The sequence below is a fragment of the Staurois parvus genome, unplaced genomic scaffold (assembly GCF_062004578.1).
Source record: "Staurois parvus isolate SC_StPar_1 unplaced genomic scaffold, SC_StPar_1.0 ptg000566l, whole genome shotgun sequence".
NCBI lineage: Eukaryota > Metazoa > Chordata > Amphibia > Anura > Ranidae > Staurois > Staurois parvus.
The window spans coordinates 3,011,722-3,028,849 of record NW_028318362.1 but is presented as its reverse complement, the minus strand read 5'-3'; the positions used below and the strand labels follow the sequence as shown (position 1 = coordinate 3,028,849).

The following is a 17,128-nucleotide window of genomic DNA, read 5'->3' as shown; positions in this document are numbered from 1 at the left end:
CAAGTATCCACTTCCACTTGTGGAAGTTTGCCCCTCATCCTCCCCTTTGCCCACAGCCTTCTGGGACACGTACAGGTCCCAGAAGGCTGCGGGACCATTCACAAAGCACAGTACAACCCGCACATGCACAGTTTGAAACAGCCACATTCCCTTAAACATGCCAGTGCTGGGGACCTGCAGACCAGTGAAGAACCTGCCCAAGTGAGAACAGTGCTGGATCCCTGAACAGGTAAGAGCTCTTTTATTAAAAGTCAGGAGCTACAGTATTAGTAATTGCTGACTTTTAATTTTATTTTTATATAGCCTGAAGATCCTCTTTAAAGTGTTACTAAACCCACAACAGTTAAATCAGTCTGTATATGCAGTAAAGCATGCTTGTTATACTCTCTGTGGAACGGGTTGATCATCTGCATTGTGTAAAAAGGCTGTTTGATCCTGTCTTCTCTGATCCTCCCTTTCTTCCAGTGTTTCCCTATTACCTCCTGATAAGACATATTGTGTTAAGACACTCTGCGCTTGCTCAATTTGGTGTATATTGTTAGGGAAGTTTTTTATGTCTTGGGAGAGTGCATGCGATCAGCACAGAGCCAATCAGCACTGTTCAGACAGAGGTCAGGGGTTCTGCAGCCTCCTAGAGCAAAATGAATACTCCTCCTTCAAGTTTTAACCAGTGCTCTGCTGGACATTGATATAATCCACAAGACTACTATATATTGCTGATGAGAAAAGGTATTTAGCAGTTTATATTTACTACAATAATTGCACTTCCATGTTGTGTGTACTGTGGGAGACCAGATATAGTGAATGCAGGGTCCTGGGAATAATAACATTTTAACTTTGACAGGTGCATGCGCATAAGATGATTTTTCTCCTAGAAATGTGTCCATTCACTTTAGATTGATCAAGAATTTTTAATTTTTGCTCTGTTCTAAATTGATTGTCAAATGGTCGCCTTTAACTCTTAGATACGCGATGCCTCTGTAATTACAGCTTGCATTAAAACAATGCTGAAAGTAGAGCAGCAAGTCACAGTGAAAGGTAAGGAAAGACTGGAGGAGATGCATATGTTCCACTCCTCCTATCTGCCATGTCCCCCCTGCTTTGTGCAATTTTTGGCACCAGAAGGGCTTCTAATTGAGTGCAGCAGTGAAGGAGAAATGTGCTTTCTGTTGGCAGTGCAATGAATGAGTGCTGAGCCCCAGTCCATGGAATCCAGGTCTGTTTTTGCGGTGTGCTGTCTGTACAGGCAGGGAGGTAGGGCTGGGAGAAGAGGAAGCAGGGTAGCACAAGCTGACTTTCTCCCAGTCTCCTTGTAACAGAGAAGAGAGGCAGACACACATAGAAGACATACATAGACAACCCTGCGATCGGTGTCCCTCCACATGTACACTGCTCCTCATGGTTCTCCTCCCTGGGCTCTTAGGATCTGAACTCCTTCTTCTTCTCACCATCACTAATACTTCTTGGCAAGATTTCAAAGCGAGCTTTTCCTTCTCAGAGGATTGGTTGCCGTTGATCTAATACACAGCACACCTATTTTTTTTTTTATTTGTTTTTGTTATTTTTATTTATCTGTCATTACGGATTAATGAAGCCAGAGCAAGTCAGCGGTGGTTAGTTCTTATGGGCGTCCGGGCATGAGCTCCTTGTGACTTAGAAGAAGACATCCATGCACTTCCAAGTGTAACTAGTGCCAGGCTCTCGCAGTGCTGAAGAAAGTGGAGTTTTGCCCTGCTGTACGGAGCCGGCTTTGTGTGCCTCCTTGTAGGATGAGGAAGGGGCTGGAGACGGCCAGCTGCGGGCTCAGGCTGGGATACATCCTCCAAATGTGTTTCCTACCTGCCCTGGCTATACTTACCGCCGGGAGCACCTTCGCTGCTCAAGGTAGGAACTTGTCGGGTGGGCAGGTGGTGGCAGCGCTGGGGATGGAGGGACCAGGGATGGTGATGAGCTGGAAGACTTCCATAGGAGGACCAGACCTTCTCACTGCTGGGTCTCTTATAGAACAGCCATCGCACTATAGGTGCTTCACTATTTCCTATATGTTTTATGAGATCCTCGCTATACCTTCTATGTTCTTTCGGATCCTCCCTGTAACCTATATGTTCTATGTGACCCTTTCTATACCTTGTATGTTCTATAAGACCATCTCCATGCCCTATATGTTTTATGAGACCCTCTCCATGCCCTATATGTTTTATGAGACCCTCTCCATGCCCTATATGTTTTATGAGACCCTCTCCATGCCCTATATGTTCTTTGAGACCCTCTCCATGCCCTATATGTTTTATGAGACCCTCTCCATGCCCTATATGTTCTATGAGACCCTCTTCATGCCCTATATGTTTTATGAGACCCTCTACATGCCCTATATGTTTTATGAGACCCTCTCCATGCCCTTTATGTTCTATGAGACCCTCTCCATGCCCTATATGTTCTTTGAGACCCTCTCCATGCCCTATATGTTCTTTGAGACCCTCTCCATGCCCTATATGTTTTATGAGACCCTCTCCATGCCCTATATGTTCGCTGAGACCCTCTCCATACCCTATATGTTCTATGAGACCCTCTCTATAATTTATATATTTTATGAGATCCTCTCTATACATTATATGTTCTGTGAGATCCTCTCTATAACCTATAGTCTCCATGAGATCTTTATATCCTATATGTCCTTATGAAATCTTATCCATACCCTATACGTTTTATGAGCTTATCTCTATATCCTATAGGCTATATGAGATCTTCTCTATACCCTATATGTTCTAGGAGATCCTCTCTATAACCTATATATCTATGAGATACTTTCTATACACTACACATTCTATGAGATCCTCTCTATACCCTATAGGCTCCATGAGATCTTTATATCCTATATGTCCTTATGAAATATTTTCCATATCCTATACGTTTTATAAGATCTGCTCTGTACCCTATATGTTCTATGAGATCCTCTCTGTACCCTATGTGTTCTATGAGATCCTCTCTGTACCCTATATGTTCTATAAGATCCTCTCTGTACCCTATATGTTCTATGAGATCCTCTCTGTATCCTATATGTTCTATGAGATACTTTCTATGAGATCCTCTATACCCTATAGGCTCCATGAGATCTTTATATCCTCTATGTCCTTATGAAATCTTCTCCATACCCTATACGTTTTTTGAGATCCTCTCTATATCCTATAGGCTATATGAGATCTTCTCTATACCCTATATGTTCTATGAGATTCTCTCTATACCCTATATTTTCTATGAGATTCTCTCTATACCCAAGACGTTCTATGAGATCCTCTCTATATCCTTTAGGTTCTATGAGATCTTCTACCCCATATATTCTATGAGATGCTCTCTATACCCTATACGTTCTATGAGATCTCTTAGTATCCTATATGTCCCTATGAGATCCTCTCTACACCCCATATGTTCTATAAGATCCTATCTCTATCCCATAGGTTCTATTAGATCCTCTTTATATCCTGTGTGTTCTATGACATCTTCTCTGTCACCTATACGTTCTATGAGAAATTCTCTATATGAGATTTTTTTTTACCCTATTTGTTTTATGAGATCCTATATGTTCCCTATATGTGCGGTCTTCTGTTAATGAGATCTTATTTATTACCCATATGTTCTATGAGATACCGTATGACATTTTTATACTCCACATGTTCTGTGAGATCTTGTTTATACCCTATAGGTCTTATGGGATCTTCTTTACTCCCTATTTTACGACCCTTTTTCACTATAGGTTCTGTGAGATCCTGGTTCTGAGGTCTTGTTTATTCCCTACTAGATCTAAGAAATCTTCTATAGTGCCTGTATGTTCTGTGAGATCCATACGTTCTATGAAATCTTCTTTATTCCTTATAGATTTTAGGGGATCTTTTTTCTCTTTAGGTTCTGTGAGATCGTATACCTTAAATGTTCGATAAGGTCTTTTTTATTCCCTATGGATTTTATCTTAGTTTAGTTCTACTTAATATGTTAATGTTCTATGAAATGGTATTTATTCTTTTATTGTTTATATAGAGGTCTTAGTTCTACCCTAAATGTTCATGTTCTGTGAGATGGTATTTATTCCCATGTGCTCTATGAGATCTGTGATTGTGCATTTGTCGGGAGAGACGTTATGTGAGTTTGGTGAAGCATTTCTCAGTGATAAGTGCAGAGGATCGTCAGATGCTACCGACTAACAGAGCTTTGGGTTTAGGGAGGGCAGAGACCTGGTAAAGTGTGCAGGGTGATAGCACTCTTCCTGCCTGATTGCCTGACTACCTGCCTACTGCCTGCCACTTCTAGATCAGATCAGACCAGGTATTGGGAATCATTAGGGAGAAATATCTTTCCACTGCAAACCCATCAGGACACCATTCCCACTGCTCCTCTAAGCCTTTAATTGTTTTAATAGCTTCAGTGTCATTGCTTTACACGATGCTGTGTGAGTGTACTGATCATGACTTGTACCTAATGTATTCCTAGGAAGCCTACTGCATGGACCACAGACACTAGAGAATGGCACAATCTCTGGAAAGAATAAGTGCCATCTAATACTTCTTCCAACATATATGGGCCATGTGTGTGTGTGTGTGTATATATATATATATATATATATATATATATTGTGTGTGTTCGGCATGAAAATGTATGCCTGGTGTAAAGCATGAGTGACATAAACACTACTTTAAAGTCCTTGCACTGCTTGGCAAGTATGGTGTTGCTGCTTGTAAAGCTATTCCTTGTTAACCATGTGATCTGTAAATTCATGTTAAAGTTGTCCTTAACTAATCCTTAGAACTGTCTCACTATAAGGTGTCCTAAATAGTTAATTTGTTTGGAGATACAGTATATGTTGACCCTTAATGACCCATAGTACAGAACCTGTAAAAAAAAAAAAAGAAGATAAGAATATATATATATATATATATATATATATATATATATATGTTTATATAATACACACACATATATATATGTGTAATATATATATATATATATATATATATATATATATATATATATATATATATATATATATATATAAAAACACATACAGTATGTATATATATACTTACATAGTATCCACATAGATATACAGTATATGTGTATGCACACATGCATAATGACACTAAATTGTGTATCTAAGAAGAAGTCTCAAGAGTTTGTAAGTCTATACCTTGCCCCCTCGCTACGATGTACATTTATTATTTGCCTGTAACAGCTCCAAACCTCCAAAACAAACCTGAAGGCCATATAGGAGATTTAAAGTGTCAAAGAAAGTCAATCCCGTGGAGTTGACTTGAGAATATTGCACAAGGAAAGTCAACAGAGAAATGATTCTCTAGCTCTGGACTGTATTATTATCATTGTGTGTTTAAATGAGATAAAACATTGCAGCCTCTTGTCTGTTTTGATATGCTCATGCTTACGTTGAACTTTGAAAGGATGGGATTTTTTTTTTTGACTGTTTTTTTTGTTTGAAGTGAGAAAGTTACATAATAGAGAAACAGTACGAATTAAGACTGTGACAGTGTTTTTGCTCATGTGGCTTCCAAATAGGCTTCTTACTTAGATAAAATTCTACAGAGAAACCAGGATGGGCTGTTGGGAAACAAGATCAATAAAGACAATCAGGCAAGAGATAAAGGGATTACTACCTTGAGAAGAGAATGAGACAAGAGAACCAATGCACATGTTTCCGCTATGCCTCTGCATGTGGATTTAAATTGATAGCTGTTTATCAAGTGCATTTGATATCCACCCAAACCTCCTCTGACTGTGAGGACAGAGTTCAGTAATTGACAATATTTTGTAGCAGTGTAGTAATTTTCTTTTCAATTCATTGCAATCTATTAACTATCAGCATATAGTTAGTAGGTGGTTTCTAATTTTGTATTTTTTCTTGTTGTTGGTAAAAGCATACACTCCTGTAAGTTGCAAAAGAATGATGTCTGGATAAAGCTAACTTGATATAATGTGTGTGTGTGTATATATATATATATATATATATATATATTATGTTGACCTTTTAGACCTAGTTGTGACATCTTTGAAGAAAAAAAGGAATTTAATGTAAACATTTCTCATCAATGTGCATACAGTACGATAATATGTATGATAATAGTTCTGTCTTACTTGAATTATAATAATGCATTTCTATTATCTTGGATACATGTAGTGTCCATACATAACCTATAGTAGTTTCCAAAAGATAGGATTGCATAGAGAATCTTTAACAATGCATGTTGTAAAAAGAACCTTGATTCAAGTGCTTTACAATTTAGAAAATATAGGAAAATTAAAGATAGACCATGATCAAAAAAATATCCTTGACCATAGCCTTGGAATCTCACAGCAGGCAGGGCCTATTGTACTGTGAAGTGTTGAGGATGTTCAGCTGTTTTCCAAAGGGCTCCATTTTTTTTTTTTTTAGATATAGGACTAGATTGTACTTCTCCTATATAAAGCTGTTCAGACCAGACTCAGCCTATCAGGATGATCCATGGGAAGAATCTTTTAAAGCAGTAGCTGTTTGTTCTCAAAGAGTTGGGTTGCATGCCACCACTTTATCATCTGTCTTGATCTACAGACATTGGACTCAACAAAGGTCAGAGGAGATAGACATCACAGCACCTTACAGAACTCAACAAAGTACAGATTATTTAAATCTGTGTAACTCAAGTAGCCAGCCAGTCACAGTTTTACCAGATTAAACCTTTCATCTATGTTCCCAAATACTCTAATGAAGGCAGTTCATTGTGGAATTTAATAACCCAATAATTCACTGCTTCACTGACTCTGTGCTAGCCAGTGTGTAAATCATCCGTTATTAAAAGTATTTATTAATTTACTCATAGAGCACTAACTTAATCTTCAGTACTGTACAACTGCATGCTTGCTATTTGTCTGTTTTTAAGGAACTTTTGTAGATTTTGTATTGCGAGTTTTCAACCAATTGCACAAAAACTACAGCTGTGCATAATAGAAAACATTTTTATTATCTGTTTATTTCCTGAAGACTTTTTATGTTGCTATTACACAACAAACAATGTTTACATGCAAAAATATGCTCTTCAAACCAGCGCAAGAGTCAGGGAGTAATGTTGAAATGCAATGGTCCCCTCAGACAGTACGGCAGTAGACAGTTGGGGTTCAGTGGCTCAGCAGCAGGGTTGGCAATGTAAGATAATAGGTCCCTACGCAGATCAGTATAATAGTTGGGGAGGGCCTTGTTCAATGTGTTTGTGTAGCTTCATATATATATATATATATATATATGGCATGTGCTAATAAAAATCCTAGCGCAGTGACTAGAAGCAAGTTGAGTGGGAGTATAGTACGGAAAATAATGAAGATGAGCAGATTTGTTAATGCTTGGGAGGAAGCTGTTTTATGGTTCCTGGAAAAAATGCTTAGGCTCTTTCTTAATCAGCTGAACTAAACAGTCTAAACCTTTTAGAGTTTGTCATGAAACCGTGGAAATGGTATTGATGGATCCTATGGCTGGAGTGCTTTGGTACAAGATGGGACTGATTTACCACTAATTTTGTTTACACAGTGAAACCTGCACTTAGTTTTGCAGAGAAAAAAAATACATTGACTTAATAAAAAACAATACAATCCTGGGCAGTAAATTACGCTTTTCAATGTCTATGAATAAGGTTGTAAGTACTTTCCTGTCTTTTATCCTAACTATTCTTCTCCCGCTGTTCAAGATACTATAATTGTATGAAACTAGCAGTGAATGTAATAAACATTGTCCTTTTATTTTAAATACAACTGGAAAGCTTAAGAACATGAATGGAATAAATATGGCATCTCAATACCTGGAGAACCAAAGAGGACACCTTCATTGTTCATAATGTAAAAGAGAACAAAATATAACATCCCAACATAGTTTATATTCAAAATATGAAGGGAAATGCAGCACAGTTGCTAAGTGGTTAGAACTTCTGCCTGACAGCACTAGAGTTGGTTCAAATCCCAACCATGGTACTACTGTGAGTTTGCATGTTTGTCTGGTTCCTGTGTGGGTTTTCTCTCGCACTCCAAAGACAAGCTTGTAGGCTAATTGGTCCTAGTATGTGTATGAATGTGAGTTAGGGACCTTAGACTGTAGGTTTCTTGATGGCAGGTACTGACATGAATGTACAATATTTGTGTAAATTGTCAATGCTATATAAGTACCTGTAATAATAAATGCAAATGTGTTAATACATATGTAAGGTACTTATATAACGCTGTCAATTTACACAGCGCTTTACATATATATTGTACCTTCACATCAGTCCCTAATCCTCAAGGGGTGTACAATCTAAAGTCCCTAACTTACATTCATACATGCTAGGGCCAATTTAGACTGGAACCAATTAACCTATCAGTATGTCTTTGGAGTGTGGGAGGAAACCAGAGCACCCAGAGGAAACCCACAAAGGCACAGGGAGAACATGCAAACTCCAGGCAGGTGGTGCCGTGGTTGGGATGCAAATCAACAACCCTAGTAATGCCAGGCGGAAGTTTAACCATTTAGTCACTGTGCCAAGTCTATTTCTTCTTACCAGTGGTAGGTGTTGTGACCTGTACCCTTGAACTAAATGTATTTAATCTCTGGAGCTCCTTTTCAGATTAACTATTTTTAGTACAATCAAACTGTGTGTTTCTTTGATTATGACATCTTTAGAAATACAGGCATATATTCACCAACTCCTCGTTCTGATGCAACGTTGTACCTGACAAATACAATGTCTTGTGTAACAAACAACAGTGTTATCGCAAAGAAATGGAATAAATGGATGTATCGGTTCCAATGTCTCCTCCTGGTCAACTACCGAGACAACTAAGCTTGGAGCCAGTCAACCTAAGCCTCCTATTATCTTCTGTTATTGCCTTTGTAAAATGGAGTGGTGTGTAGCCAGTGGATATAAATCACACAGATTTTTGTTCAATTTCTGTCCCAGGGATACGTCAGAAATTAGGAGGAGATCTTTCCAAAATTACAGCATATCCCATGTTGGACAGCTGCCAGCAGACAGAATGTCACATTCATTGTTTTATAAATATACCACCATAACTTCTGATTTGCTATCACTTCTCCCTGAGATAATAGTCACCAGGGCAAATATAAGGGTTGAATCTCCAACAGGCATACCTCCCAACTTTCTGAGATGGGAATGGGGGACACCTATAAGCAAAAGTATGTATTCATAGGACACACACCCCCTGCCATGCCCTCTTGGGCAAGTAGAGATTAATACGCAAAAATGATTGATTAAACCTACAAGTGTTTTTTTACCACACTATTCCTTTTTATTGGCTTTTGATATGTACAAATGCAAAGATTTAGAAATTGGATGAAAGGTTTAACACTGTAAAATACTTTTTGATAGATAAATAGTGCATTTTTAATACAGGTATATACATCAGACCAAAATAAGGGACAAATGAGGAGGAAAGAGGGACAGAAGAGGGACTTTGTTCCAAATGAGTGATAGTCCCTCAAAGTCAAGGAGAATTTGGGGTGCTATGCACAGGGACTCAGGCAGCAATGACAGTCTACCAGGAGGTTTAAAACACTTGCAAAGCAAAAAAAAAAGTGTTTGCTATGCATACGTTTTAACTTTATTTCCTTTATGTAACACAAATACCTTAGCATTTTTATTAAGGTTCCTTTAGGACAGTGCTTTCTCAACCATGGTGCTTGGACACCCTGATGTGTTATCTAGGTTTATCCAGGGTGCCATGATCATGGAACCCAGTATTCCCTGGGCCAGCATTTGACTTGACATAGTGCGGGCAACTTGATGTGAAGAAGGACTTTGATGTGATGGGGGAACCTTTGATATAATTGGAAGTTAATTTCATTAAGGTGTTTGTGTGTATTGTCCCAGGCTCAGGTTAACCATTGAAATGTAACATTTATATTTTATACATTTTTGACTGGGGTGCATCAAACTTTTAAAGGTTGCCATGACCGAAAAAGGTTGAGAAATGCTGCTGTAGAAGTATGATTATCAAAGCCTATTGATCCTTGTAGGTAAAGTCAAGCAGGTTAAGATATCATAAGCTTGACAACTTACTTAACGGCTGGCATATGTGGACATTTGTCTCCAGACAGCCTGTTATGTTCTCATTATTAACTCTGGTTACTTCTAAGTCATATCGTATTTCAGCACTGCTCTACAGTCTTTCACCAGTGACTTATTTGCTGACTGATCATAAATAGGATTGGAGGGGGGTACTTCAACCCTGCTGCACACACAATGTCACATCACAAAGTGAGCATTTGAGGGCAATATACTGGGGCTCCAGACCACTGGTATGTGAGTCGTAACTGATTGTGTAGAAGCCTGGTTGTAAGTGTGATACGCTTGAATTGGGTGAATGAGCATTGCCTTAGATATTACCCTTGTGGTTTCATCATTCTGGATACAGATAAGAAATGTTTTTTTCCTGATTGACACAGAGGCAGGCAAGTCTTTCAGAGCCTGGAACAGACATGCTTTGCTTTCATTTGTGTTTTGATAGACACAGTCAGTATGGGATGCAATTTTATCTGGATGTAGATTAAAAGGCAATACTGGAAGAGGTTACGCTTCACAGTCATAACTTGCCTAGATAAGTCAGACATCTGCATAAGGTAGACTACGGCATGGCGTTAAAAGGTTTCCTCTGCAGTCTTAGTACTTTCTACTAAACATTTGCATTATGTTTTTAAAACTTGTCTGTATTATACACCACATAAAAAAATACTGGGTTTTTTTCTCATTCTTCAGGCAGCCCTTTAATGAAACAATTACCTTTCGTAAAACAATAAAATATGAACCAGCCTCTTGCTCTGCCCTGGAAACTTCATGTATAATCTCATGCATTACACATTTTAAAGTGTGTCATAAACACTGGCATTTGAGTGAGATTCTATGAACTGTATAAACACTGCATACATTTACTTACAGTAGAATGCAGGGAACCAAAACATTTTGTCACTATGTAGTATTATACTAATCAACTGATGTTAGCCCAGTAATACAGAAGCCATTATCCATAGCTTGCACTGATGAGATCCAACAAGCTTGCAAGAACTGATTGGAATATGCTCTATGAAATAGCAGTTATGTATGCACTGTTGCCAAATGCCCATTGAGCTGAAAGGATAATATGCATATCTCTATTTCCAAACCCTTAGGGCCTATTTAGATTTATATGCGTGCGTAGAGTAACAGTTTTTTGTAGTGATAGGCAAGTGTGTTGTCATGTGTCAATGTACACTTTCTTTGTTCATTGATGTGCGTAATGACACCCATTTTCAATGTTTTTTTTATTTTGGAAAGGATTTGGTTAACAGCCATTGCCCAAGGTTTGTTAATACCTGTTGCCAAAACATCTTATATACCTTTTGATGCATTGCCATTGCCTTCTATGGGCCTCTCAATGCACTAAAATGCAGGGAAAAAGAAATGTATTTTCAAAACTCACTGCACTGTGCTAAGATGGGAACAGATCTTTTTTTTTTTTTAAATGGAGAAGTGTTCTTAAAATGAAACAGAACAGTGTACATGGGTCCTTAACACAGAATTAAAAGTAAAAACATTTACCTTAGTTCCATAGTTCAACTCACGCAAAGTTCCTTGATGGCATCTTTTCTTCAGCTTCTTCGGGGTGCCAGTCTTTGGCTATTTTCATCCTAGCACACAGGCAGTATGCTTAAATGTAAGCTGAGATGTACATGCACAGCTCAGCGTACATTGCACAGGGGGGAGGTAAGTGTATTTTAATGAAAAAGAGACCTTGTGTGTTTCTGCTAGCAATAAAGACCCCACCTGTTCTCGTTTTATTTTTTAACTATAGTTAAGGGGCCCTTGGGCAATAGGGGATAATGGGGCCCCTGTGTCCTTGCTCAAACTCAAAAAAGCCTATGAAAAAGGTACAAGGGGCATCTCATGGGGCCCCCTACTGATCCCGGGCCCTCGGGCAGTGCTCGAGTTTCCAAATGGTCAGTCCGCCCCTGCTATAGTTCTACATTCAGAGAGAGCACGTATGCCTTTATCCATAATAACACAATTTCCAAGTGTGTCTATATAGCTAGAGCATACATCCTGACAGCTTCATAGCACAACTGTAAAGGGGTTCAGTATGTTCTAGCTTCATAGAGATTCATACAGGCTGTACTAGTATTAGTCATACAAAGGTGATGTGTCATACTTAGTTACCCATCTGACATATACTGTATGTTGGAGTTAGCAACTGGATGTGTGTTAGGTTGATAGATATTTCAGACCTCTATGACCCTGTCTTAGCATTACAGAATTTTGTCTCTAGACTGGTTTGTAGACTATAAGCTTTGTTGAGCAGTGTTTTTTTTTTATGTGAATACATGCTTCCATTCAACCAATAGGAAGACTTGAATATGGAGGTTTTAGATATGTCAAAAATACCAACACACGTATAATTAAAATACAGCTTTATTAGTACATAAAAATACAGCTAACAACCATATCCATCAGAAACCCCAAGTATATTGAACATTCTACAAATCATAGTGGATCAATGCATTACACAGATAGGCTACTTCCTCAGTATCCGCTTGCTTGTAATATCTTGGGATATGGTAAGGAAATATCAAACTGAATAACTGAACGACAGAATAAGATAGCCCAATGCAGGGCTACCCATAAAAAACACTACCGCAAGCACCTTATAAAAATTTCACACAAAAAAATTAATTGTGGGTACAATCTTAACAAACTGAAGTAATGTGGTGATGGGGACACCAAAAAATACCAGATTCATCAACTATGTGAGAAATCAAAATTGCATTGAATCCCACAATGTAGGAAAACCTAATGTGATATCACGTGATTTATCACATTGCACAAAGTGTCGCTGCTTCCCGGCGCAATATCCTGCCGTTGCTTAAAAACAAAAATGGCAGCCAGACCAATGGGCGAGAATTTAACTTGAGAATTTAACCTTAAAACATATTACTTCTATGGTTTTCTAAGTCCCATAAAATGTTCACATTTAGCCACCCACACTTCAAAAGATATATTGTCTTCTACAAATGTTTTACATACAGTATTTTAATAATTATATAACTGTAAAAGCAGTTCTATCCTGGTGTTCTCCCAATCAAGTGCAAGTGTCAAATCAATATATTAATTGCAGGTACAGTACTTATCTGCCAGAAACCCACATGTGATATCTGCCAGAACTCTACAGTAGTTGTTTTACCTTACCAATAAAGTTCAAACACCATAAAATGAATCATTTCCTGAAATAAAACAAAATATTAATTTTGACTACATGATTTATAGCAAAATATAGCAAATATGACAGTAATTATATACAACCAATTCAAGATGCATGATGATCTAGGTGGTCTGTAAGTTGCAAAGTACTTTATTTGTATTATGCACAGTGATTTTGTTTCTAAAAATGTTTGTGATTGCTCCATATTATAATATATGATAAGAAACCCATCTCTGACTTTACAGATAGCAGTAGAAGATCACTTAGCTTTAGCTGCAGCCTATTATTTTCCCACAAAGTAAAATTTACATAAGTGCAGTGACTTCATTGTCTATCAGAAATGCTTCTAGTTTCAGTAACCTCATGCAGTCCTCCTGCACTATTCCAGAACTGACTCATACTGTGAGCATGCAGATCCTCAGGAGAAGTGCTAGAGACCGTAAGAGGGTCCTCCCAGCCTTATTGACTTATATCCCATTCTTGACTCAGATGCCCCTGATGCAGTCTTACTGTACACTATGTGAATGCAGTTAGCCAAAAGGGGCCCAGGCATTTTATTTCCATGTAAAGTAGAGAGGAAGGCTCAACTCAACTGCAGCTTGATGAGGGTCCTTCAATTGTAGTACAGTAATAGGGGAGGAGACGTGCCAGGCCTCTTACCAACCTTTGCCCATGTTCCACACAGAATGTTTCCCTATATCGCTCTAGAGGTGGCCCTGCACAAGCCACTTACTTGTTGTTTTGGTTAAATATCAAGGCATCCCGAGATTTGGGTAGGAACATATCGGTTGAGAAATGGACCACGTTGTTCCACTTCATACATAAATCTTCTATTTCCTATTACTCGCAGAAGTATTTTAAGCTCCTTTCTCGATGGTATAGGGATCCCTTCTCCCTTAACAAGATCTTTCCTTCTACATCCAATCTCTGCTGGCATTGCAATACAGCTGTAGGCACTCAGTTTCACATCGTGTGGGATTGTGACCTGATACAACCCTTTTGGCATCAAGTCCTTGACTTCTTTGCCGGAGATTGCTCTCCTCTCCATGCTACCAGGCTCGCTGGTGGCACAGAAGAAGTGTTTATTACGTTTCTTCCTGTCTGTGGCTCGCCAATTGATATCCCTTTTTTGGAAAACAGCCACCCTCCCCCCTTTGCCTTTGTGGGGTTTTGCGATTAATGATATCATGCGAATGGAAGAAATGTTGGCATTTGCCAATGACACTTATGATAAAAACAAGTTACTATGGTCGGTCTGGCTCCATTTCTCCTCCTCCTCGATCTTTCGCGATTTATGTGCTCCTGTCGTGTCTCACTAGGTCCAGGCCTCATCTATTTTGACTGCTAGGCCTGCAGCCGCCTGTTTAGCCCCTGCACAATGCTTTGGAAATGATTCATTGGGCCCTACCATTGGGGTCTTTTGGAGGTGTGTCCTTGAGACTCTGTTTCTTGCCTTTCCCAACTCCCCCCCTTCCCCCCTCTCCCCTGCCTCTTTCTATCTTTGGTGCATGCTTCTCTCTTTTTTTCTTTTTTCCCTTATCTTTTTTTTCCGATCTTGACTTATACAGTGAATTATGCCTAGATGCGCTAATCTGTCCTTTTTGTCCCGCTCTGGGACGTGTTCCTGGGATATATGTTTTTCATCATTTCTTCGACAGCTGATGTTGATCCTCTGACTTTATTGATGAGCTTAGAATATCATAATTACTTTTCTGGACAGTTATCTTACTCACGATACATGCTTGATCACTTGTATGTATACTCAATGTCTCTTTTCGTTCTGCTCTGTAAAATCTGATACAAAACGCAATATAGACAAATTTGCCTGTAGATATCAAGCCATTGCTGTATTGCACCAGTCCATCTTGGAACCCTTTTTAGCAATCTGGTGACCTGAGAACCCCTACTTGTGATGCAAGAGTATTCTCTAACACACTCACTGCAGGACCCTATGTCTCTTACAGAAAGCTGGATATAAAATGTCAATGCTTTTGCACAGTCACTGCCATACATGTTTGGTGATACAAAACAGTTGATAGAGCAAGTTACTCTACACATGCATCAAGGTGATATTAGGATACTGCGGTACAGTCAATTGGCCCTCTAATTATGATCAACTGTGCCATAATGTTTGCTAGATAACATGGGTAGTTTATTGGGTTCATTAAATTTTTGCCTGGAATAGCTCCTTAATTTCAGATGTAAGAGTTAGGCCCCTTTCACACAGAGCAGATTTCATTATGATCAGCAGGGGATCAGCTTACAGATGCCCTGCTGATCAGAGCCCAGGGAGCGGATGATACATCTGTGTCTGTTCTTCCACTCTGCTGTATGGGTGGCCAGGAATAAATGGACTCTGCTGTCTATCCTCTGATCTGCTTTACCTAAATGGAAGAGGATGGATCCCCTTCCGTTTTTCTTAGCGGACCTGATCGGACCCGGAGGTAGGCAGGTGTCCATTTATACCCACCTCTCCATAGAGATGAATGGACCTCCCAATCAGGTCCACTTGAAAAACTGATAAGCGGACCTGATCGGATCGGCCATGTGAAAGGGGCCTAAGGGACATGATCAGGATGACAGTAACCAGGGGTGGACTGACCATTTGGAAACTCGGGCACTGCGGGGTCAGTAGGGGGCCCCATGAGATGCCCCTGGTACCTTTTTCATAGGCTTTTTTGAGTTTGGGCAAGGACACAGGGGCCCCATGATCCCCTATTGCCCAGGAGCCCCATGAGTTGTCAGTCCGCCCCTGACAGTAACTTACACTCTTAGTTTTCAGATGCAGTAGTTTTGGTGGGGTGTGATCATATACATCTTTGGCTGTCTTTCACATGAGATTTCTTTGCGCTAACAATCCATGTGCCAACACTACTGTATCAAAAATTATCACTTTCAAGAATACTATACCTAGGATCATGCCATCATAGACACATGAATGGAACATTGAATACCTTACTAGCATTGTGTCTATTTTATTTTATTTCCCTATAGCATCAAAGTACAGACATTTCATGATGATGGAGGTTAGGTTGATAGTGATAAATACAGCTAAAATAAAGAAAACATTACATTGCTACATAGTGTCTTGTAGTTAGTGCCATTTGCAATAACATTTCAATTTTGATGTTGTAAACATTAACAAAACTTTACAGAAGCATTTATAAAGCTGCAAATTAAGCTCACGCAGGAAATAAAGGGTAAATACATAGTTGTATAATTTTAACTAAAATCTCTCTTATTTACTGCAGTAGTGTCTGGCTGTGCACAGACAAGCTCATGAGTCAGATTAGGAATCAAACTGGCAGTTTACTGGATATAAAAGGTGGGCAGGCATTATGCTGTCCATCCTAGATGACAGTGTACCAGGAGGGGGGTGACAGTTGGAGAAGCCTGCAACAGCATTGACGTCTGCAGATATGAACTTGGCACATAAAGAGGCACAGTGTGTTTTTCATTAGCAGTCTCAGCAAGTAGATCTTAAATGATGTCCTGTATTAAAGTAGAAAAGGAGCTATTCCCTTATCCCATCCACAATAAATACATCCTTCAGTCTTTCAATTATGCATGGGATTTCAAGCCTCCCTTAACAACACCTTTTTTTATTCATTTGCATTAATGAAAACTGCAAAAGTGTTTCATACCATGAATGAGCTGTCTTGTGAAATATACTGTGCTGCAGTATACTAACATAAGGGAAATGTATTTATATATGTATTATTCATTCATTTTTCTAAGCAGTCAGCATTGCAGTTCATGGTAAAGTTGATACAAATTAAAAATAAAAAAAAATTATAAATTGCTATTCTACATGTTCTGTCTCAGTGCTTGAGGCTAAGCATGAACCTTGATGGGGTTAAGAGAGCACAGACCAGGCAATTAA

At 39.0% G+C, this 17,128-nt stretch overlaps 1 protein-coding gene across 4 annotated transcripts in view; it reads left to right on the top strand.

Annotated features, from left to right (window-relative positions):
• The first annotated feature begins 1,294 nt into the window (after positions 1-1,294).
• The window catches only part of UNC5C (unc-5 netrin receptor C), a 489,123-nt gene continuing 473,289 nt past the window's right edge, over positions 1,295-17,128 (top strand). For 2 of the 4 annotated variants that reach the window (XM_089691640.1, XM_089691638.1), the window contains exon 1: positions 1,295-1,884. In XM_089691640.1, the coding sequence (XP_089547766.1) occupies positions 1,770-1,884 (115 nt within the window). In that variant the 5' untranslated portion in view covers positions 1,295-1,769. The remainder of the gene's footprint in view (positions 1,885-17,128) is intronic. The other 2 variants (XM_089691641.1, XM_089691639.1) reach the window with 1 other exon arrangement.